This window comes from Strigops habroptila, chromosome 6, assembly GCF_004027225.2.
Source record: "Strigops habroptila isolate Jane chromosome 6, bStrHab1.2.pri, whole genome shotgun sequence".
Lineage (NCBI taxonomy): Eukaryota > Metazoa > Chordata > Aves > Psittaciformes > Psittacidae > Strigops > Strigops habroptila.
Window position 1 is genome coordinate 72,348,242 of NC_044282.2, and position 18,227 is coordinate 72,366,468.

General features: G+C 49.9%; 1 protein-coding gene and 1 long non-coding RNA gene across 5 annotated transcripts in view; one reads left to right on the forward strand and one right to left on the reverse strand.

The window, feature by feature from the left end:
• Nucleotides 1-1,353: 1,353 nt before the first annotated feature.
• Nucleotides 1,354-17,187, reverse strand: LOC115609440. The gene is made up of 2 exons (XR_003991861.1): nt 16,540-17,187; nt 1,354-6,032 (listed from the first exon to the last, which is right to left on the reverse strand). It is a non-coding gene; the product is annotated as an uncharacterized LOC115609440 (long non-coding RNA).
• BCL11A (BAF chromatin remodeling complex subunit BCL11A) overlaps nt 17,043-18,227 on the forward strand; it is a 78,891-nt gene continuing 77,706 nt past the window's right edge. For 2 of the 4 annotated variants that reach the window (XM_030489686.1, XM_030489685.1), the window contains exon 1: nt 17,187-17,441. In XM_030489686.1, the coding sequence (XP_030345546.1) occupies nt 17,387-17,441 (55 nt within the window). In that variant the 5' untranslated portion in view covers nt 17,187-17,386. Of the gene's footprint in view, nt 17,442-18,227 lie in introns of all 4 variants that reach the window. The other 2 variants (XM_030489683.1, XM_030489684.1) reach the window with 2 other exon arrangements.

An 18,227-nucleotide genomic window follows, 5' to 3' on the forward strand; every position in this document is an offset into this window, starting at 1 on the left:
CAGCTCACCTTTTCATTAGGTTCAAGGGTTGCTGGAACGCCTCTTCTTTTGGCAAGCGTGCTCGTGTGCTTGGATAAGCCATGAGGAATCGCAGGGGAATGACCCAAGGAGTCACTTCTCTGTGAGATAACACACAGCCTCTGCAGGTCCAGCATCCCGCTGGCCAAAGGAGCTCGTACATGAACTTGGGTTCTTTTAGTTCTTTTCGCTGACAGGGTATTTTTAAAGCAATGACTATTGGAGGTATTGTTGTCTAGCTACAGGAGTATTAAGGTATTCATTACACCGACTGTTTGCTTTAAAATACTTTGTGGGTGAGCTTTTATTGCTCAGGAATGGCGCCAGATGGACAGTCCTGAGGAGCAAAGTCCTCGCGCTATCTACAGAGCAGGTATGGCACAAGCAGTGGCACATTAAGTTTCCCTCTTCTATCTCCCTCTGCCACCACCCCAATCTCAAGCTCAGGAGGAAGAGGGCACCCCAGAATCTGCCTCTCGAGAGATTCCAACGTCAGGGTCACCCTCTGAGATGGTGGATTTGGAGACATTTGACACACACATCTCCATGGGGCTTTTCCCCAGGGATACTTTTGGCAGCTGCTTAAAGCATCCTCCTTAGAAGCTGAGGCAGGTTTTGGAGCAGTTGCTGTCTTGGGATGAATCCACACCAAACAAGCTTTACAAATGTTTCTGCCCCAACACCTAGAGCTAATGCACCTTTTTGAGTCAGTCCTATCCCTGCAGTTAGGGGAAGGGCACAGTTTGAGGGGTGAGGAGCTGGTAGTGTCCATCCTTGTGTCAATACTGTAAGCCATTGGAGCAGAACAAAACCTGTTGTGCATGGTTCCTTAATGACAGGCCCTGTCCTTTGTTTGCATCTCACTGCTTATCAGATGGCCATTGTGGGCTGGTTTGTAACACAGAGGCACTGTCCTAGACACTTTCCATCCCAAAGTCTGGCTGGCTTCTTGCTTTCCTGAAAAACCAAGCCCAGGGCAGGCTGAAAACCTCGGTAGGTTCTAGGCCTTAGGCTAGAATGGCTTAGGCTTGGAATGGAAACTCTGATAAACCCTCAATGTGACAATATTGGTGACTTCCACCATAGGGTGCTGTTCTGCTGTGGCAACTTCTTAATCAGGGAAGGACCACTCAAAATACAGTGCCTGCTCCATTGTGGCTTCCCCATCCCTGGCAGTGCTCAAGGCCAGGCTGGACACAGGGGCTTGGAGCAACCTGCTCTAGTGGAAGGTGTCCCTGCCCGTGGCAGGGGTTGGAACTCGATGAGCTTTAAGGTCCCTTCCAACCCAAACCAGTCTGGGATTCTGTGACTCAAAAAGGAAACAAAAAGACAAGCTAGGAGTCTCATAGAAATGTGTATTTTTTCACAGTGTAGTAGGGAATTCTGAGTTGGCCTCACACTGTGCTCTTAGGGGCCGTAGGAGTTGCAGGGTTCAGGCTTATTTTGTCTCAAAGCACCCGTTTTGCCCCTTGAAACTGAAAAATCTTATGCCACCAAAACGGGCAGCCACTTTTGATCCTGCGCTTTCTCATGAGTGAGACATGACAGGCTCTGTCAAGCCACTGGATTCAAGCTTCCCCTAATACATTCCATTTTTATTAGCAATGAAGGACAGGCGATTTGAATGTGAATACTACGAGATGATCTGTATGTGAGGTGTAGAGCACCGAGGTGTGTGCTGTGATACAGCTATTGCCAGGAGCTCACAGGCTTTGCATGTAAATCTCAAGGCCGTTTGCTGTGCCTAGCTCTATTAAGGACACTGGTGGAAATTAAAATGTGAGAGGTGGAGGCCACACTTGTGCCATTTTATCTCCCTTTCCTGCTGTTAAGTTTTTGATTCCCCTCTTCTCTTACTGTGTATTTATGCTCCTGCCAAGTTCCAAGGGAGTAGAAAAGCTGCTTCTTGTATTGTTTCTACTCTTAAGTGATGCTGTTGGTAAGTTGGTCCTTCAGAGAGGAGAAGGCACTGGACAGGCAGATGAAGACTACTGCATTGTGGAATTACTGTCTGATATGTGCTTGTCCCGTGGGATGGAACCGTAATAATTCACAGCTCTCCTGTCCTCATGCTCCTTGCGAAACTCCCTCCAAGTCAAGATCTTCCAGTTCATGTGCTCCATGTGCCTGAAGCTGGCTGTTTGGTTGGAACCTGCACCCCAGGAATGCTCGTCCCTCCAATGCATAGCTGGTAGGAGCAGAGTGTTCTGGGCAGGTTGGCTGAGCTGCTGTTAGGCAAGACATGGAACAAACAGGTTAAAAGAAATCTGGGTTCCCAGGTGGGTAAAGCTGAAGGAGAGCAAAGAAATAACTCCAGCTAAGTAGAAAACAAAAAAGATGTTAGTTGGTTATTTCCTTGTAGTGTCTGCATGGTGAGACCAGTCTCGGGGAGTGCGAGCTGTGTACTGATGGTTTCCCCAGTGTAAGTGCTATGTCAAAGCTGGGTAACAGAGAACCTTCCCTCCTAGAGAACCAGAAGTTCTATACGCTGCTTCACTCCTATTTTGACATCTCGAGGCATGCACAGACCTCAGGCTAGCTCGCTATCAGGGCCAGTTTCCAGAGTATCATGTGGGAAGCAGGATCAGGTTTTTAATCCCTGAAATTAAAAAGGATATCTTATTTAATGGGGGGAAAAAAAAAATACTTGGGGACATTTGCAGATAATTAAAAGAAAGGGCGTTTAACAGTGTGGACCAAGTCCTGACCTGGAGCACGATGAACTGTACCGGTGCCTTTCGTACAGACAGAAGTTTATGGTGTTCTGGAGTGTTGTTTATGTTACTATAAAAAAAGGTGAGAAAATACATTCAGTTACTTTCTGTTTCCCCTCATTGAGCAGATGGCAAGCTGTAGCTCAGATTGTTTTTTAAGCCATTTCACATTTTACTAATAAGTACAATATGCTTTTCAACAACAAACCCGCGCTCAGGCACTTCTGCAGAGGTTACGGGATTGCTCAGGTAGCTCAGAAAGCAAAGACTTTATGAACCCTGCTACATTACGAGGGCAAATGTTTTCCGGTTACTTCTCACGTAGTGGAAAACACGAGCTGAAACCTCTCCTACTTCTTGTTTCAAATTATTTCTAATTTTGGAGGCCACAAATAACACGGCGTAGTTACTTTAACCACCTAGGTCTGGGATTCTTTCCCCCAGCTATGCTCCTGGTAGAACAAACCATGCTTTTAAAGGAGCTGAATATTCTGTATGTTTTAAGTGTATAATAATATGTGTAGATGGCTACTGGGAAAAGCAGAGAAATACTCAGGAGTTCTATTTCAGGCAGTTTTGGTGCTTTGGAATGAAAACTGTTAATGCTGCACACATCGGAAAATTCTCACTGTTGCATCCGTGGTTTTATCAAAACCTGTTAAATTAGATGAGTGCAGGAATAAGGATGAGTGGTTTCTGGTATTAATTGACACTCATTTTTAGCTGGCGTGTGGTGGCAGGTCCTCCAAACAAACCCGAGACACAGATTAGAGCTGAAAGTTTGGGGAATGCTCTAAATCTTTGTAGCATCGCAGAGAGGAAGTGTAATATTAAACTGACAAATTGAATAGATCTTTTTTTTTTTTCATGTAATTCACAGTTTCTTCCTATTATTTTTTTTTTTACTACCCGTGGAGATAAAGCAAAACAAATTCCTCAAAACAGAGGGAAATATATTTCCAGGTGCCTTTTCCCATTAATACATTTCTTTTATACATATGCACTGTCAAATATCTATCTCCTCCTTTCCTACGCTGCGTCTACAGCCAGAAGTGTTGGCTATGCAAATGCTGCAGAGCCGACTCTTCCCATATGCGCTGCGTGCCTGGCTATAGATATGCAGGAAACCCTATATAATAATTAGAGCCTGCATATATCATCTGGTGATTATAATTTTACATAATCTGTTATCTAATCTCCAAGCTGGAACGCGATAGGAAAAACAACGTGGTTATGTCAGGATTCCTGGGGAAAATTGTTGCTTGTAAAAGTGGGTGTCCTCGGGATTGAAGGAGCGCACACGAATGTTAAAGCAGAGCCCCGGGCAGGCGCTGCCGGTTGTGCTGGGCGCGGGGAGAGGAGCAGAAATGAAGCAGAAGTGAGATGATGAAGCGGCGAAGCGCGGGTGTGTTGCGGGAGCCTCTGTTTCCAGCTACCGAAAGGCTCCGGAGCGGAGCGGGACGCGGCTGCAGCCGCTACCGGCGACCGGCGGGGCTCGGGTGCGCTCCGAGCTGAGCCGAGCTTGGAGCTGAGCCGATCCTGCCTTCGGTTTAAACAACGGCGGCATCAAACCAGCTCCCAGCGGGGCCGCGGCCGCCGCCGGAACGGGGTGGGGAGGGAAAGGGGGGGACCCACCGTAAAAACAGATTAAACCCATCACCCGAGCACGCAGGGAAAGCAACGCTGGGAGTTGCAAATAAGTAAATAAGCCGGATGGGACCGCCAGGCATTCATTCCCAACGAACGGCAAGCTTTATAATTTCCAGGTGTTGGGGAAAGCCGTTGTCTTATAGTTTATAAATCCCTGCTGGCGGGAGGGAGGGAGGACAGAAAGGAAGGAGGGAGGGGGAGACTCTTTGGAGGTGAATGAAATATCAAATCAGGAGGCTCTATGTAGATTTACGATTGCATAAGAGGCTCGATCATTTCCATATATTGAAATGTGCTGTCCTTTCCACCACTGCCCAGCCCTGGGAGGGGGAGAGATGGCTCGATTCCGCCTTGATCAATGCTGACTGTGAAGCAAGGAGGAGGAGAAGGGGGGGGGGGACCAGGCTGGCACCAGATGGAGCAGGGTCTAGGGAAAGGTCAAGGTTAGCTCAGGCTGCTATTGAATCGGTTGCAGCCTCACAGATAGATCTCTGCCTCCGAGGCACCCACTGGGGCTTCTCAGAATCAAATCTAATAGAAAAGGCAGTCACAGAATGAAATCGCTTCATCTGAATGCTAAAATTGTTATTAGGCTACATTAGAGAGATACTGGGCACATGATTACCAAAAAAGGAAGCATGCCTGGCAGTTGGGGACTGAAATAAAAGCTGTGAGTATGTTGATACCATCGGCAACGTACGAGGATAATAGATAACAGGAGAGAAGGGCAGGGAGAGACCGTGTGTGTGTGTAACGAACGGCTTAACGTATCGATGCGTCCATATAAAATCATTTGTACACGTATACGTGTCTGTCTGGGGGCATATTTGTCTGTATGTGGACAGCAGCATTTGACTTCTTGCAGGTCCACCAGCAGCCGTGGTCCTCAGCGCTCCGGGGATGTTTGTTAAGTGGTTTGGGTGGTTTGGATGGTAGCTACGGACCAAGAAGCAGGAGCTGACTTGGAGGAGAGGTTTGGTGGTGGGTCCTGGCAGGTCTCTGTAGCCCCTCCCTTGACTTGTGCCACTTTGGGTTTTGATTTTGAGTCCTTATGGAGGTGCAGGGCTCAGGAATTCTTCTTTTTCTTTCCCTTCTCAGGCAAAACTCTGCGAGGAAACATTATTTGGTGCATACACGTGTGCACACCCCCCATATGTCAGACACAGGAGCGTGGCACAAGCACACATGTATGTATTTGGAGCAACGATGCTGTCAGCTGGCTTTTGGAGATCAGTGGGAGCTCTTCCCAGTTTCCATCTCCTCCACATTCCTGCTTCCTTAACCTACAGCACAGCCATATCTTAAAGAAGGACTCAGTCTTGTAAAATAAATGCTGGCTACACTAGATTAAACATGATGACTGCACTCCAAGGGTTAATAAATTTAGAATTAACAGATCATCCCAGCTTGATACAGCTACTATAGATGATTTAATATGCAGCCTAAGCAGGTTGACAGTCAGCTCACAGATGCAGATAAGATCAAACAGTCTCTTGATTCAATAGATTGAATGGCTGTACTGAGTGTCTGGAAGGTGAGTGACAGTACGTATATGGCAGGGGTTCTGGTGAAGAAGGGCTTCGATTCCCCACTGCTGTGCACTGCACTGGTTTTCCTTTTCTAGCAGTCAACCTTTTCCAGCAATCAAACCTGGAGTTAACATGAAAAAGAAATGTCTCAAATATAGTTCAGGAGAGTTATTTGAAGTTTCCAGTAATGAAAAGCTCTGTGCTTTAATAGTAATCACCATTACTACCACTAGTCTGCACTTCAGATTCCTTCTCCGCGGACAAGGCCACCGCCACCCACTCTGTCCCACAGGGAGTCTCCTGTCTGTCTGTCTGTCCACATTCTGTCCCCTTCCCTGGCAGACCTGGATCCGCAGAAAGAAGGTATTTTGGAGGCAGGACAAGGACACATCGCCCAATTCAGCCCCCTGGGGCTTGGTGAGTGCAGCCTTGCCCTGGTGCGATCTGGTGTCCGTCTATGCAGAGGCTTCAGCTGTAGGAAACCTCAGTGGGGTGCAGTGATGAAGACAATTCCCCCTCTTTCTTTCTCAGCTCTCTTGCTTTTCTGGCTTAAAAGTTAATGCCTGTAGTAACTCTTGTGTGCTTTATGTTTTCCTTCTTGCTCTCCTGTCCTATTTAAACAGGAACGTAAAACAGTCCTGGTGGAGGCTGGCGAGCAATGAGATGACAGAGTGGTCTCTAACAACTTTTATTATTTGATCAAGAGTAAAAGCTCCACCTGAGCCATTAGATTTTACAATATGAATACGATTCCAAGTGATTTTAAAAATGCATATTATGCATGTAATAGACCGTCACAGATCTGAATTGAATCTTAGTGTGTTACGTTACCATACAGATAGGAGTATTTGTGTTAAAGTTACTGCACTTCTGAGAACTTAAAAATCAGCTGCACTGTTTACTTTGGTATTTTGTTTCTTTAAATAACCAAATGCTCAGTCCATGGTTTTGATGAATGCCCTGCAAAAGGTTGGTGTAATAAGCTATGGTGCTTAGGATTTATCAGAGAGCAAACTCAGAATCCACCTAAGATCACTGCTTCTCTCTGTGATCTTTAAAACGCTCCCATGTACTTTTGCAAACCTGTGAATTATACTTTTGTTTTAGGTTGGAAACCAGCAGTTCCTTTCAATTCCTCAGATGCTGAGGTAGAAAAGAAGGGCCTTGGTGTGTATTTCAGACCACAGATCCCTATGTGAGCATCCCCAGCCCATCCTGAGTAGGTCTGCTACACCGCACGGGGATGAGCTGGTTATTTCCATGCTTAGAACAACCTCTCCGGTGAGCTGATGGAGGCATGAAAACCTTCACCTTGTGCTTTGAGAGAGGTGGTATCAAGCTGCCCGTGCTCCCAGGGCAAGCAAAGAGGACTTAAACCCCCCTTGGAAAGAAATGGAGAAGTGGAAAAGCCCACAAAGCCACGCGCAGAAAGACCATGTTGGCGAGCGCCGATGCGGACATGAGTTGACTTAGTGAGAACCAAATGAGCCCCTTCCTTGCCCTGTGCCCTTGGCTGAGCCTTGCTCCAGGGGCCCCGCAGAGGCTGAGCCGCAGAGGGGGGCGCTCAGAGGGGTGGCCGGGTCCCCCCCCTGCAGCGGCGATGCCGCTTCTCAAGGCGGAACCAGCGAAACCAGTTATCTGGCAGCAATTTGCATATTTATGGTGCCTCCTGCCGCTCTTCGTGATTGCTTTACAGGCAGGAAAGGTAACAGAGAAATACATAACCCCCTCTAAAATGGCAAAGAGGCTCCTACGTGCGCAGGGGCTCTGATAGAAGAGCAAGCCCCTGGCAAGAAATCTGTTTACCAAACGATTTTTTGGTCTTAAGAATCGAAGGCAGTTGTGGTTTTGGTTTTATTAAGTTCTGAGGATGCTCGGTGTGTGCAAACTGCTAGAGACAAGTGCTGATCGTTGCAGGGAAAAATAATTAGCCTCGTCATATTCGCCGAGTGTCTACGTCGAAGGAAGAGGCAATCCTCGGAGAATGGGAGAAGCATTCAATAGACACTTTAAAAGTCTAGTGTCATGGTACATATATTTTTTAGTCCCACTCATAAGCAGTGTACAAATGTGCAGCGCGGCTTTGAATATAAAAGCTAATTAGGTCTCAATAGAGAATAGTTTCCTTTTTATTGGCTCCGAGTACAACGGCTGTCTAAGATCCACCTCGGCTCCCAAACGCTTTTGGCCTTCCTCGTAGGATCTGCTGTGTCTGTGTCCCCACACATCCTTATGTGTTCAGATACCTTCAGATCTGGGTAGCATGAACCGAGGTGCCAGGAGGTCCATAGTTCACCTCACCCTGCACCAAGGAGCCCTTTGGAGCTGTTCCAGAGCTGGGATCACAGAGGTCCACATCACTCCAGCCACATCTAGACTAAACTCCCTGCTGCAGTGGGGAACAGCACTTAAATGATAGGGCCAGTATTTACCCTGCATTTACCTATAGCCCCTGTCACTGTAAAGTCTGAGGGTGGTGTATGTCAGCACAGCGGTCTGTGGATCTCTCCCTCCATGTGTTTACACCTATTTCTCTCTCTGTCAGCACTCAGATGCTGTGAAACTTAATACGATGGGGCAAATGGAAGTCTGACTCGTGAATACATTCATTTCAGTATGGTAATATCAAACATTGCACGTATTTCTGATTTCTGTATTTAATTTCCCTTGCTTTTATTTTTTAGATGCCGGGGAATAGTTGCTCGCTGAACAATAGCGTTAGTACAATAACTCCCCCCAACCCCTGCATTCATACTTAATGCACATCAGCTTTCTATGTAACACCATACAATATACTTGCATGTTATTTTAATTGAGTGAAATCTTATTCACACTGGTGGTACAAAGCATTCTTTTCACTGCAGTCAGAATTCGTACTCTACCATAAAAATTATATGTGCTGACAATAACAAACGGTGGCAAAACTATCCGAGCTGCTCCAAAAAGTGGGCTCTTATCACAGGTTATTCACCACCGCTCCTGCTCCCCCTTGGTACTGTGTCTTTCCATGCAGCTTTGGGCTACATAATCATATATTCTTCCAACTACAGAGAGTTGCATTAAAATATTACTGTGAGCAGTCTAACAATTAAGCTGAACTTTTGCATAGAATAAATATGGCCAAGAAGAAAACCCACAGTAAAGCTGTAGTTTTTAAATGCAGGGGAAGATCTCTGCTATCTCCACAGTTAATTCCTTTTCATCTTAAATCCTCACACAAACTGTGTCGTGTTCTGCAAAGCACGTGCATTTCTTCATTGCTAAAGGTAAAAGCTAAACCTAAATGTCACCTGAAACAGCAATGTAAAATGAATATAAAGAATGACCGCTGTGTATGTTAAATTTCAGTTTGATGCCTTCGAAGTGACTAAAAGTCAAGCTCTAAAAAACCAACATAATAGATGTTATTTACAAACCTAACAGCACGCTTGAGTACATGCTTACTTTAAGCATGGAAGTACAGCTGATGTGCCCAAAAATAAATATGTGCTTAGGAGTTGTGCAGTACCAAAGGCTGAGAAGATTCCTCTACTATGGGATATATGGAGCAGGGTTAGAGGAGGAAAATATCCTTTATTATTGCCCTGCCCTTCTCTGCTCTCCCTCACACCAAGCGTGCTGGGAAGATGGAGCTGTGTTTGGCAGCATCCAAGAAAACAACTAAATCTTTCCTCATCCTTGTAGCAAAACTAATTTCTCTATGGAAATTGGTTCTTTTTTGATTGCTGATATTGGGTTTCTCAGATTAGTGAGTTATTTTTGTTATTCCGCTTCCTACAAATTGATTGGATTTATTGAGTTGGATTTATTTTTCAAGACAAAATGTTTGCAATTCCTCCTTTTCCCACCTGACGCATCCAGAGTGGGGCTTCCCAGATTTCCTCATAGGGAGTTTGAGCCCCTTGGATCTAATCTCACGCAGAAGTGTGAAAAGCTTCTCCTTATGATCCCGAGAAGATCTTGTTCACGAACAGCTGCTGTGCTAAAAGATCAGTAGTGAGCCCACGTATTTCATGTGGTCAGGATCAGACCAAGCCTGTCCAGCTCTCCTGCCCTCCTTCACTGAGGAGGAGGTACTTTGGAGATGAAGTGTGGCTGTGTGCTGGTGTTGGACGTGCTGCTAGTTTAAACCTTGGGTTACACACTCTTTGTTCCTGGTTTGCCCCTGCAGGGCTGGGAGCCTGGATTAGCCTTTCCTGTCCGTGCAGCTTGCTCATCGCTTCCAAACTCAGCTGTCTCTGTGCTGTGGGTGCTGTCTCCCCCAGATACTCCTGACTGGGCTGTAATTCTTTACCTTGTGTTAGCTGGGCATCTCCTCAAACTTAGCAGTTAGTCAGAATATGAATCAAAAAAGATGTGTCAGTGACCTGTGTTTCTACCGCTCACAGGCTTGAAGATGGAACCTGCTTTGTTAAATGACTCGGGATCTTCACAACTCTCTTGTGTTTCACAGAATCCCAGACTGGTTTGGGTTGGAAGGGACCTTAAAGCTCATCCAGTTCCAACCCCCTGCCACGGGCAGGGACATCTCACACTAGAGCAGGTTGCTCCAAGCCCCTGTGTCCAACCTGGCCTTGAACACTGCCAGGGATGGGGCAGCCACAGCTTCTCTGGGCACCCTGTGCCAGTGCCTCAGCACCCTCACAGGGAAGAGCTTCTGCCTCAGAGCTCATCTCAGCCTCCCCTCTGGCAGGTTAAAGCCATTCCCCTTTTTCCTATCCCTGAATACCCTTGTGCCATCACCCGTTTCTGTGAGGCCAAAGAGAGTAGCCCTGATGAATGGGGGCTTTGGATGTGTGGAACATCTTGCTGAGGAGCATCTGGCTTCTCACAGCGCTTTGCTTCACAACGTCTTGCTCACAATACCCCTGCAGTGAGGGAGCCCCGTGCTGCAGCCTGGCTCGGTCTACAAAACTCTGCCTACAACTGATGGAGACGCTGCTTTTGAGTTGAGGCATCCAGTGTGGTGTTCCTGCTCTGTAACTGTGGTGAGGTGGGCATGGAGACTGTGGGTCTGGCCCTGTGTGAGCAATCTGTTTGCTCATGGCCTGTGGCTCATCTTCCTAGCCCTGAGCTTGTCATCGTTTTCTGTTAGGGTCAAGGGAAATTCCAGATCTGCATTTTAACCAACCATGTGTCATGTGTGCTTCGGCTTAGTGCGATTTGAAGTGATAAAATCCACCTCTGAGAAGTTTAGAACTAGCGAAAGGTGTTATGGGGAGCAATTCTCAGTAAACCCCTTTGTAACAGAAAGTGATATTTAAGCTCAGTGTTCAAAGTTGAACAGCTCATCCATTTCAAAGTGATGCCAACGCACATGTGGGACTCACTTCCACACATTCTGGGGGGGAAAATAAAGCCCAAGAAGATGGAGAGATTCAGAGAAGCTGTTAGCAAACATAACCAAATGACTAATGCTCTGACCAGTGCATCTGGTGTATAAAAGCAGTCCCATATCATGAGCTTTAGCTCCCTCCCATTCGAGGCACTTACGATCTTTCTGTCACACATTTAGGACTCTCTTTTAAGATAGATTTGAGACATTTCTCATTCACAGTCTCTTACTGATGTATGGGTACATGTAGGTGGGCAAGTGTGGCATGTGTGCACCATGATCTCGGGGTAGCTGTAGCTTTAACGTGGGTTACCTACATACATGCTGTTCAGTGTGGAGCTTCGGAAGAGCTAGAAGTACCGAATTCATACCCTAGATGTCAGTAAAAGAAAAAAACATTAAAACCCATTAAAAATCGTTTTATAAAGGTCTGTGAATGAAGCAATGGGTTAGCCAATTATTCATAAGATAATTCCCTATATGGACTGACAGTTTGAGTCCCAAGTTTCAGCTCAATCAAATTTACACAGCCCAAGTTATAACCTCTCCAAGATGGGGATTGTAACAGGAGTGCTGACAGACCTTAACTACTGTGCCTCTTTAGTAACGAAAGCTCAACTGTTCCACTCGTGCAGTGGCTGCTGGTGCTGCTATAATTAAGACTGTATGGATTTGCATTATAGGTCAAGTTCTGGGAGGTTTGAAATGCAGAGAGTTTAAATCATCTTGGCTTGAAACCTAGGGTGGAAACTGTCAGGGGTGTGTTACGTGTTTACTTACAAAGAGATATATTAAACATATGAAACGACAAATAGCTCAGCAAGTACCAGAGCAGCACAAACCAAAACCAGTTTGGCTGAAATCAAACATTTGATTAAAAATGAGATTTGATGGGCATTTACTAGTGCCTTCCTCTGCCTGCCCACACACAAGCAGAACTCTTTGTATGCTTCCAAGGACGGGTTTTTTGCCATTTGAAAGTCTGTTTCCTGAGCGCTTTGTGCCATTTAAAGTCATCCCCACAAAGTCCAGTCAAGGTTCAGGGCTCTGTTGTGCTTGGTGCTGTGCAAGCACAGAGGCAGGCTGAAATCCCTTGCTGAAACCCATGGGAAAAGCATTCCCAAGTCGAGGGGTTTATTCCGGGTCCTGCCGATAAGGAAATCTTTCACCTGGCACTCAGATGTCTCTGATCCTGCAGGGACACGAGTAAATGCTTGCAGAATTAAGGGTTTATTTTGAGCCTTTATTAAGAAAGGGAAGGAAAACAATAAGAAAGGGGAAAGGAAAAGCACCGTGCCCAAGTTTCTCACGCAGGGATACTAATGCACGTAGCACTTCTAGAACATGCAAGCGCTCTGCTCGCTCATGGGAGCCAGCCTGGGGTGAGATAAGAGTTCCACCCATGTTGCCTGCGCCTGATTGAGACTATCAAGAGGTGTTGGGGTGGATGTGCCGTTAGGGAACGCAGCCCAGCGCCCCAGAACTGGCAGAATTGGGCAATTTGCATTTGGTCCCAATGTTCCGTTCCGAGCTGGCAAGTGAGATTCCTGCTCCGAATGAGTGACAAGTTGGAGCTTCGAAGCAGGAACATTTGCCCACCGAAGCTGCGGAACTCACCCACTGCCAAGTCTGCCACTAGATTAGCACAAGCAGGGACTGGTGGACGGTACAAACTGTGTTATGTTCCTATGGGTCCCGCATGCCTGCCTTAGAGGGAACAAGGCCACACTTCTCAATTCTAAGCAGTTTTACATCCCTTTCTACAGCAACCTGTAAGCACTTCACGTTGAGGGAGGATCACGCGATTTTTTAGGCAGAAAGATGAGGCACCAAGGAAGGGACAAGATACTTTGGGGCAGATTTAAATGGTAAACCAATTTTGACAATGTGAATGCTTCACTTGGACACTGCCCTCCTGCTGCAGGTATCAGCCCCTGCCCTGGGGCAGCACAGTGCGATGGGTGCCCACCTCAGCTCTCAGATGCTCCAGGGCATCAGCTGCTGTCTCTAGGACAGGGAGAGATCGAGGTGGGATGGATCCTCAGCTAACGAAGCAAACTCGCTCTGAGGTTGGCTTCCCCTTGCAGGCAGCCTGAAAACCACCACGGCCCTGGTTTCAGTCCATACCTCAGAGTTTTCCCGCATGCAATGGAGATGTGGGGCTACATTTCCTCTGCCTGACTTTGGTCTGGGGCTGGGAGTCCATCCATAGCCAAAGAGCGGCTGATAAGGTGGCTGGGGGGGGTGACAGCAGCTCAAACCGCTGCAGCAGGACTGCTTGTGGGGCATCCTTGGGCAAAGAAAGGTTGTGGAGGAGCAGAAAGGGACACAAACGTTTGTGTCAGTCCTCAGAGCCCGATCACTGGGTCATCTTCGGAGCTGGCCTGGGTTTGTTTTCACCTTCCCTGCTTATCTGCCAGTGTTTCTAGGTGTTGGCACCCAGTATTTGAGCATTTCTACCTGGTTTTACCTGCCACATTCACCAGGTTCATTAGAATAACCGAGCAAAGTGGCACCATGGTGGCATAGGTATAAAGCTAAAGATACTCTGTGTGTGCGAGCAGTTCTGTTGAAAGCAGAGGGGATGATCCAGGAGGAGCAGAGCGACGGTGGGGTCCCCGAAGTGCCCTGGCTTCAGCTGCACCCCTGGGCTCTGCCTTTGCCACCGGGGTGAGCTCAGGGGCTGCTCACCCCTGGACAAATCGGGACGGTCCCCATGGGGCTGAGCCTGTTCTCCCCATCCCCACTTCTTCCCCTGGGGTGTCCGCTCCTTTTTCTGGGGGTACCGTGTCTTGGGGAGGGGGGAACCCGGTTCCCCATCCCTGTTTCTGCAGCCCCATCACCCTCCCCATCACCAAGGCAGAGCCTCGGCGCCGGGGCTGAGGCTGTAGCAAACTCCCTCGCAAGAGCTGTTTGTTGACCACATTCACGTTCCGAGCCCTGAAGCTAAAAGCACTTTACACCATAAAATAAAAGCACTGTCTTTTTTTCTAAAAGGTTACGTCTGGAGGCCACGCTGCTCATACTTCATACAGAAAACTACTGAAAGGGCTATGAAATCCTCTATGATTTACACTCCCTCTCAGTGCATTAGGATATAGATCTACTCGACTCTAAAAATACTGTGGAGTTTCTAACCGACGTGAATATATGTGCATTATTTCAGAAAGTCTGTTAGAAAACTTGTCAACACATTATAAAGCATAAACCAGGACTTGGCCATTAAATACAGAGATCAGAGACGGAATATATACTGCAGGAAGTACCGGGAAAAGTCCCTTCCATTCAAAAGAGGTCTATTAGCTAAAAGTTTACACACAATATACACCAAAGGGTTTAGAGAGAGCCCGTGGACCGTAATTACAAGGCATAAATGGAATCAGCGAGGGCTTTACGGTCCCCAGCGCAGTTAACTGGGGCTGCCAGAAAATCATCTTAATATTGTCATAATTTATTACCCACCGAAAAGCCACATCAAGGACTGTAAATACAGTTACTTGGTGTCCACGACCGCTCGTTAAAGCAGCCTCGGTTCCCTTCCCCTAAAAACCCCATCAAATCAAAACCCACCTGCATTATTAATCTGCGGTCATGCCGTGTTAAAAATGTCTTCTGACTCCTTTTCTTTCCCAAAAGGTTTGTTATCTGCCGCCAATCCCATGGCGCTGGGGGGGGACAGGGACGGGGGGGAGCACAGCACCGCTGCCAGCACATTCTAATAGGAATAATTCTCCAGCCAGGATGAAATATTGTAGGGTATTTTTTTTTGTGTTTAAGGCAGCGAGTTTCCATTGAATTCGAGGCATTTTTACGGTGCTGGAATTAAGGGCATGCTAATGGTAGGAACATCCTCGCTGCCATTCATGAAAGCAGCTGTAAAATTAGCTCCTGACTGTAAGGTTTTGAGATGCGGTCGGGGAAGTCACCTCTGGAATCTCAAAAGCCGGCGCGATAAGAAACCCGATTTAGTTGTAACTAAGTGCTTAATTTGCTATGATTTTTTAAAAGCGAATCAATGCAATGTTGCCTGTTATTCCTTGGGAATACCCACGGGCAGGTATTCTGCTGCTGCAGGTTGGCTTCCGAGAGCGCACAACTGCCTAATGAATTGTAATTCCGAGGACTGTTAACTGCGAACCGCAGAACCTTTCAGGGGTAATAAAGTCATTACTTTTTACACTGCAGCCACCTCGCCAAGCTTCAGACGTGCTCTCAGCTATAAATCACACCCCGGATCGCTCTCCGGTGCACACACACCTGCCTGTTTAGACACGGTTCGCCCCGGGAACGTGTGTCCACCGGGTACTTCCCGCTTTCCACACGCACCCCTATAGCACCCATGGGTGCACCCGGTGCCACGCCGCGTCCCCGCTGTGTACGGGGAGGGACCGTGAGCCCCGGCGAAGGGCTGGACCCGTCCCACTCCGGAGCCGCTCGCCCCGGCGGCAGGTCCCCGGTCCCCGCCCGTCCCCTCGGTTCCCGGGCGGTCGCAGCTCCGCGCTTACAACCTCGGTCACGGTGTCGGGCGGCCGCTGCCCCCCCCCGGCCCCGGCCGGTCTCTCGTCCCGCGGGGCCGCTCCGTTCTCGCCGTCTCCCTCTCCGGCTCCTCCGTCCTGGGCACGGGTTATCCCCTCGCACTCCCGTCGCAGCCGCACTTTGCTCCAACCGCCCGTTCTCCTCCGGAGCTTATTTCTCTCGCAACCTGAACCCTCCCCGTTTGCCGGCACCGTCTGCGTCTCTCCGGGCGTTTTCGGCCAAGTTGCAGCCGCCGCATCCTCCCAACTCCAGACACTTCTCGGTGCCTCCCGCCGCCTCGCCGCACCCCCCCCCCCCCCAGTCCCCCCGCCCTCCCCCGGTGCCAGCCCGCCGCCGCAGCCCCGCGTTTCGCTTTCGTTAAGACACCGTGGCTGCGGGCAGGGCTGGGAATGCCGCCGGGGGAAGGAAGGGGGCTCCGGGCCGGCGGGCAGTGGAGAAGCCCGCGGGGGAAGCCGGCGAGGTCCCACCGCCCCTCTCCTCCTCTGCCCGGCTCCGCTGCGCTCCCGCGGCCGCCAAACTGCGCTCGCTGCTCCTCCCGGGGCAGGCACAGCCTGGCTCGGGGCCGGGGCCGCTCCCCGCCGAAGTTTCCCGCGGGCCCCGGCCCCCTGCGCCCCGCAGCTCCCCGCGGGGCCGGGCCGCAGCTCCCGGGAGGAGGAGGGGACTCAGCCGGGCGGGGAAGGGGGGGGTAAGGGAGGGAGCGGGGAAGCCGGGAGCCGGATGGGCCCCCCCTTGCTTTTTGGGTGGTCTCCGGTCCTACCTGGCTCCCCCCAGCTCTCCCGCCGGCTCGGCGCATCCCGAGGCCAGCCTTGCCCCGCAGCCCTCTGCTCCCGGCTCCGGCTTCACCGAGGCTTTTCCAGCGGGGGGTGTGTGTGTGTGTGTGCGTGTGCGCGCTCCCTCTTTCTTTTCCTCCCCTCTTTCCCCGCGTGTGCGTGTCCAACCCCCCCCCCCCCCCTTTCCCCTCGCCCCTCTCCCGCTCCTCCGCGGCCACTCGCGGCTCCGGCCGCCGCCGCCCTCCGGCCCCTCTCGGCAGCGTGCGCCGGGCGGCCGGTGCAAACCCCCCCCCCCCCATTGCGCCCCCTCCCCTCTCCCCCCTGCGATCACTGTCCATTGGCTTGTCCTGCTCTCTTTTTCATGTCCAGCCCCTGATGAGTGTCCATTGGTGTTGCCTTCGCCTTCCCTCCTCCCCTCTCCCCGGCTTGCCCTGCCCATGTTTTGTATGTCTCTGTCCATCCAGGCTCCTGACGTTCAAGTTCGCAGGGACGTCACGTCCGCACTTGAACTTGCAGCTCAGGGGGGCTTTTGCCATTTTTTTCATCTCTCTCTCTCCTTCTCTCCCTCTCTCTCCCTCTCTCTCTCCTCTTTTTATTTTTTTTTTCCCCTTACCTTCAACAAAAAAAAAAAAAAAAAAAGAAAAAAAAAAAAAAAAGCCATGACTGCTATCCCACAATTCATCTTCCCTGCGCCATCTTTGTATTATTTCTAATTTATTTTGGATGTCAAAAGACATTGATGAAGATATTTTCTCTGGAGTCTCCTTCCTCTCTAACCCGTCTCTCCCGATGTGAACCGAGCGACTCACAAGCCACCGAAGCCACCAACCCACCATGTCGCGCCGCAAGCAAGGCAAACCCCAGCACTTAAGCAAACGGGAATTTTCACGTAAGTAATCCGGAGAGCAATTAATTTCATTTGCCTTTCACGGATTTAATTTTTTTTTAATTCGAGAGCGGGAGGGAAACGGGAGAAAAAAAAAGAAAAGAAAAGGGGAAAAAAAAAAGTGAGAGCGAGTGAGCGACTCGGGGAAAAAATGAACTCAACGCGGCGCGGGGTTCGCGGCATTCCGCTTAATTTCTCCGTCTCTCATTTAATCACCTTGATCACTTTTCTTCCCTCTCTGCTCCGTGCCCCTCGCCCGCCGGCGCGCACTCCTTCCCTCCCTCCTTCCCTCCCTCCTTCCCTCCGCCCCGCTCCGCTCCGCTCTCCTCCCGCTCTTTGGCGGCAAGAGCGGGCGGCTCTCGCCCCGGCACCGGGAGCGCGGCGGGTAAGGCTGCAAGCGGGGCAGCACCGCTCCAAAGTGGGAACAAATCCCAGCGGGAGCGGCGGACACCGCGGCCGGGCGGGAATGGAGCGCAGCGGAGCGACGGTGGGAGAAAGTCCGGCGGCCGGAGCCCCGAGTCGCTCCCGCCCGCTCACCCCGTCCCCTCGCCCGCCCCGCAGCACCCTCCGAGCCGCAGCCGAGCCGAGCCGGGCCGGGCCGGCTCCCCTTTTGTCTCCGCGGTGCCCGTCCCGCCGCTCCCCGCTGGCCGCCGTGCGGGGCTCCGCGCCCCGACCTCGCCCCGCACCCGCCCCGGTTCGGGTTGGGGCGAGGAGGGGGGAGGCACCGGAGAGCCGAGGAGCCGGGAGCCGTGTAGCGCCGGGAAAAGGGATGGAGGGATTCCCTGCTCG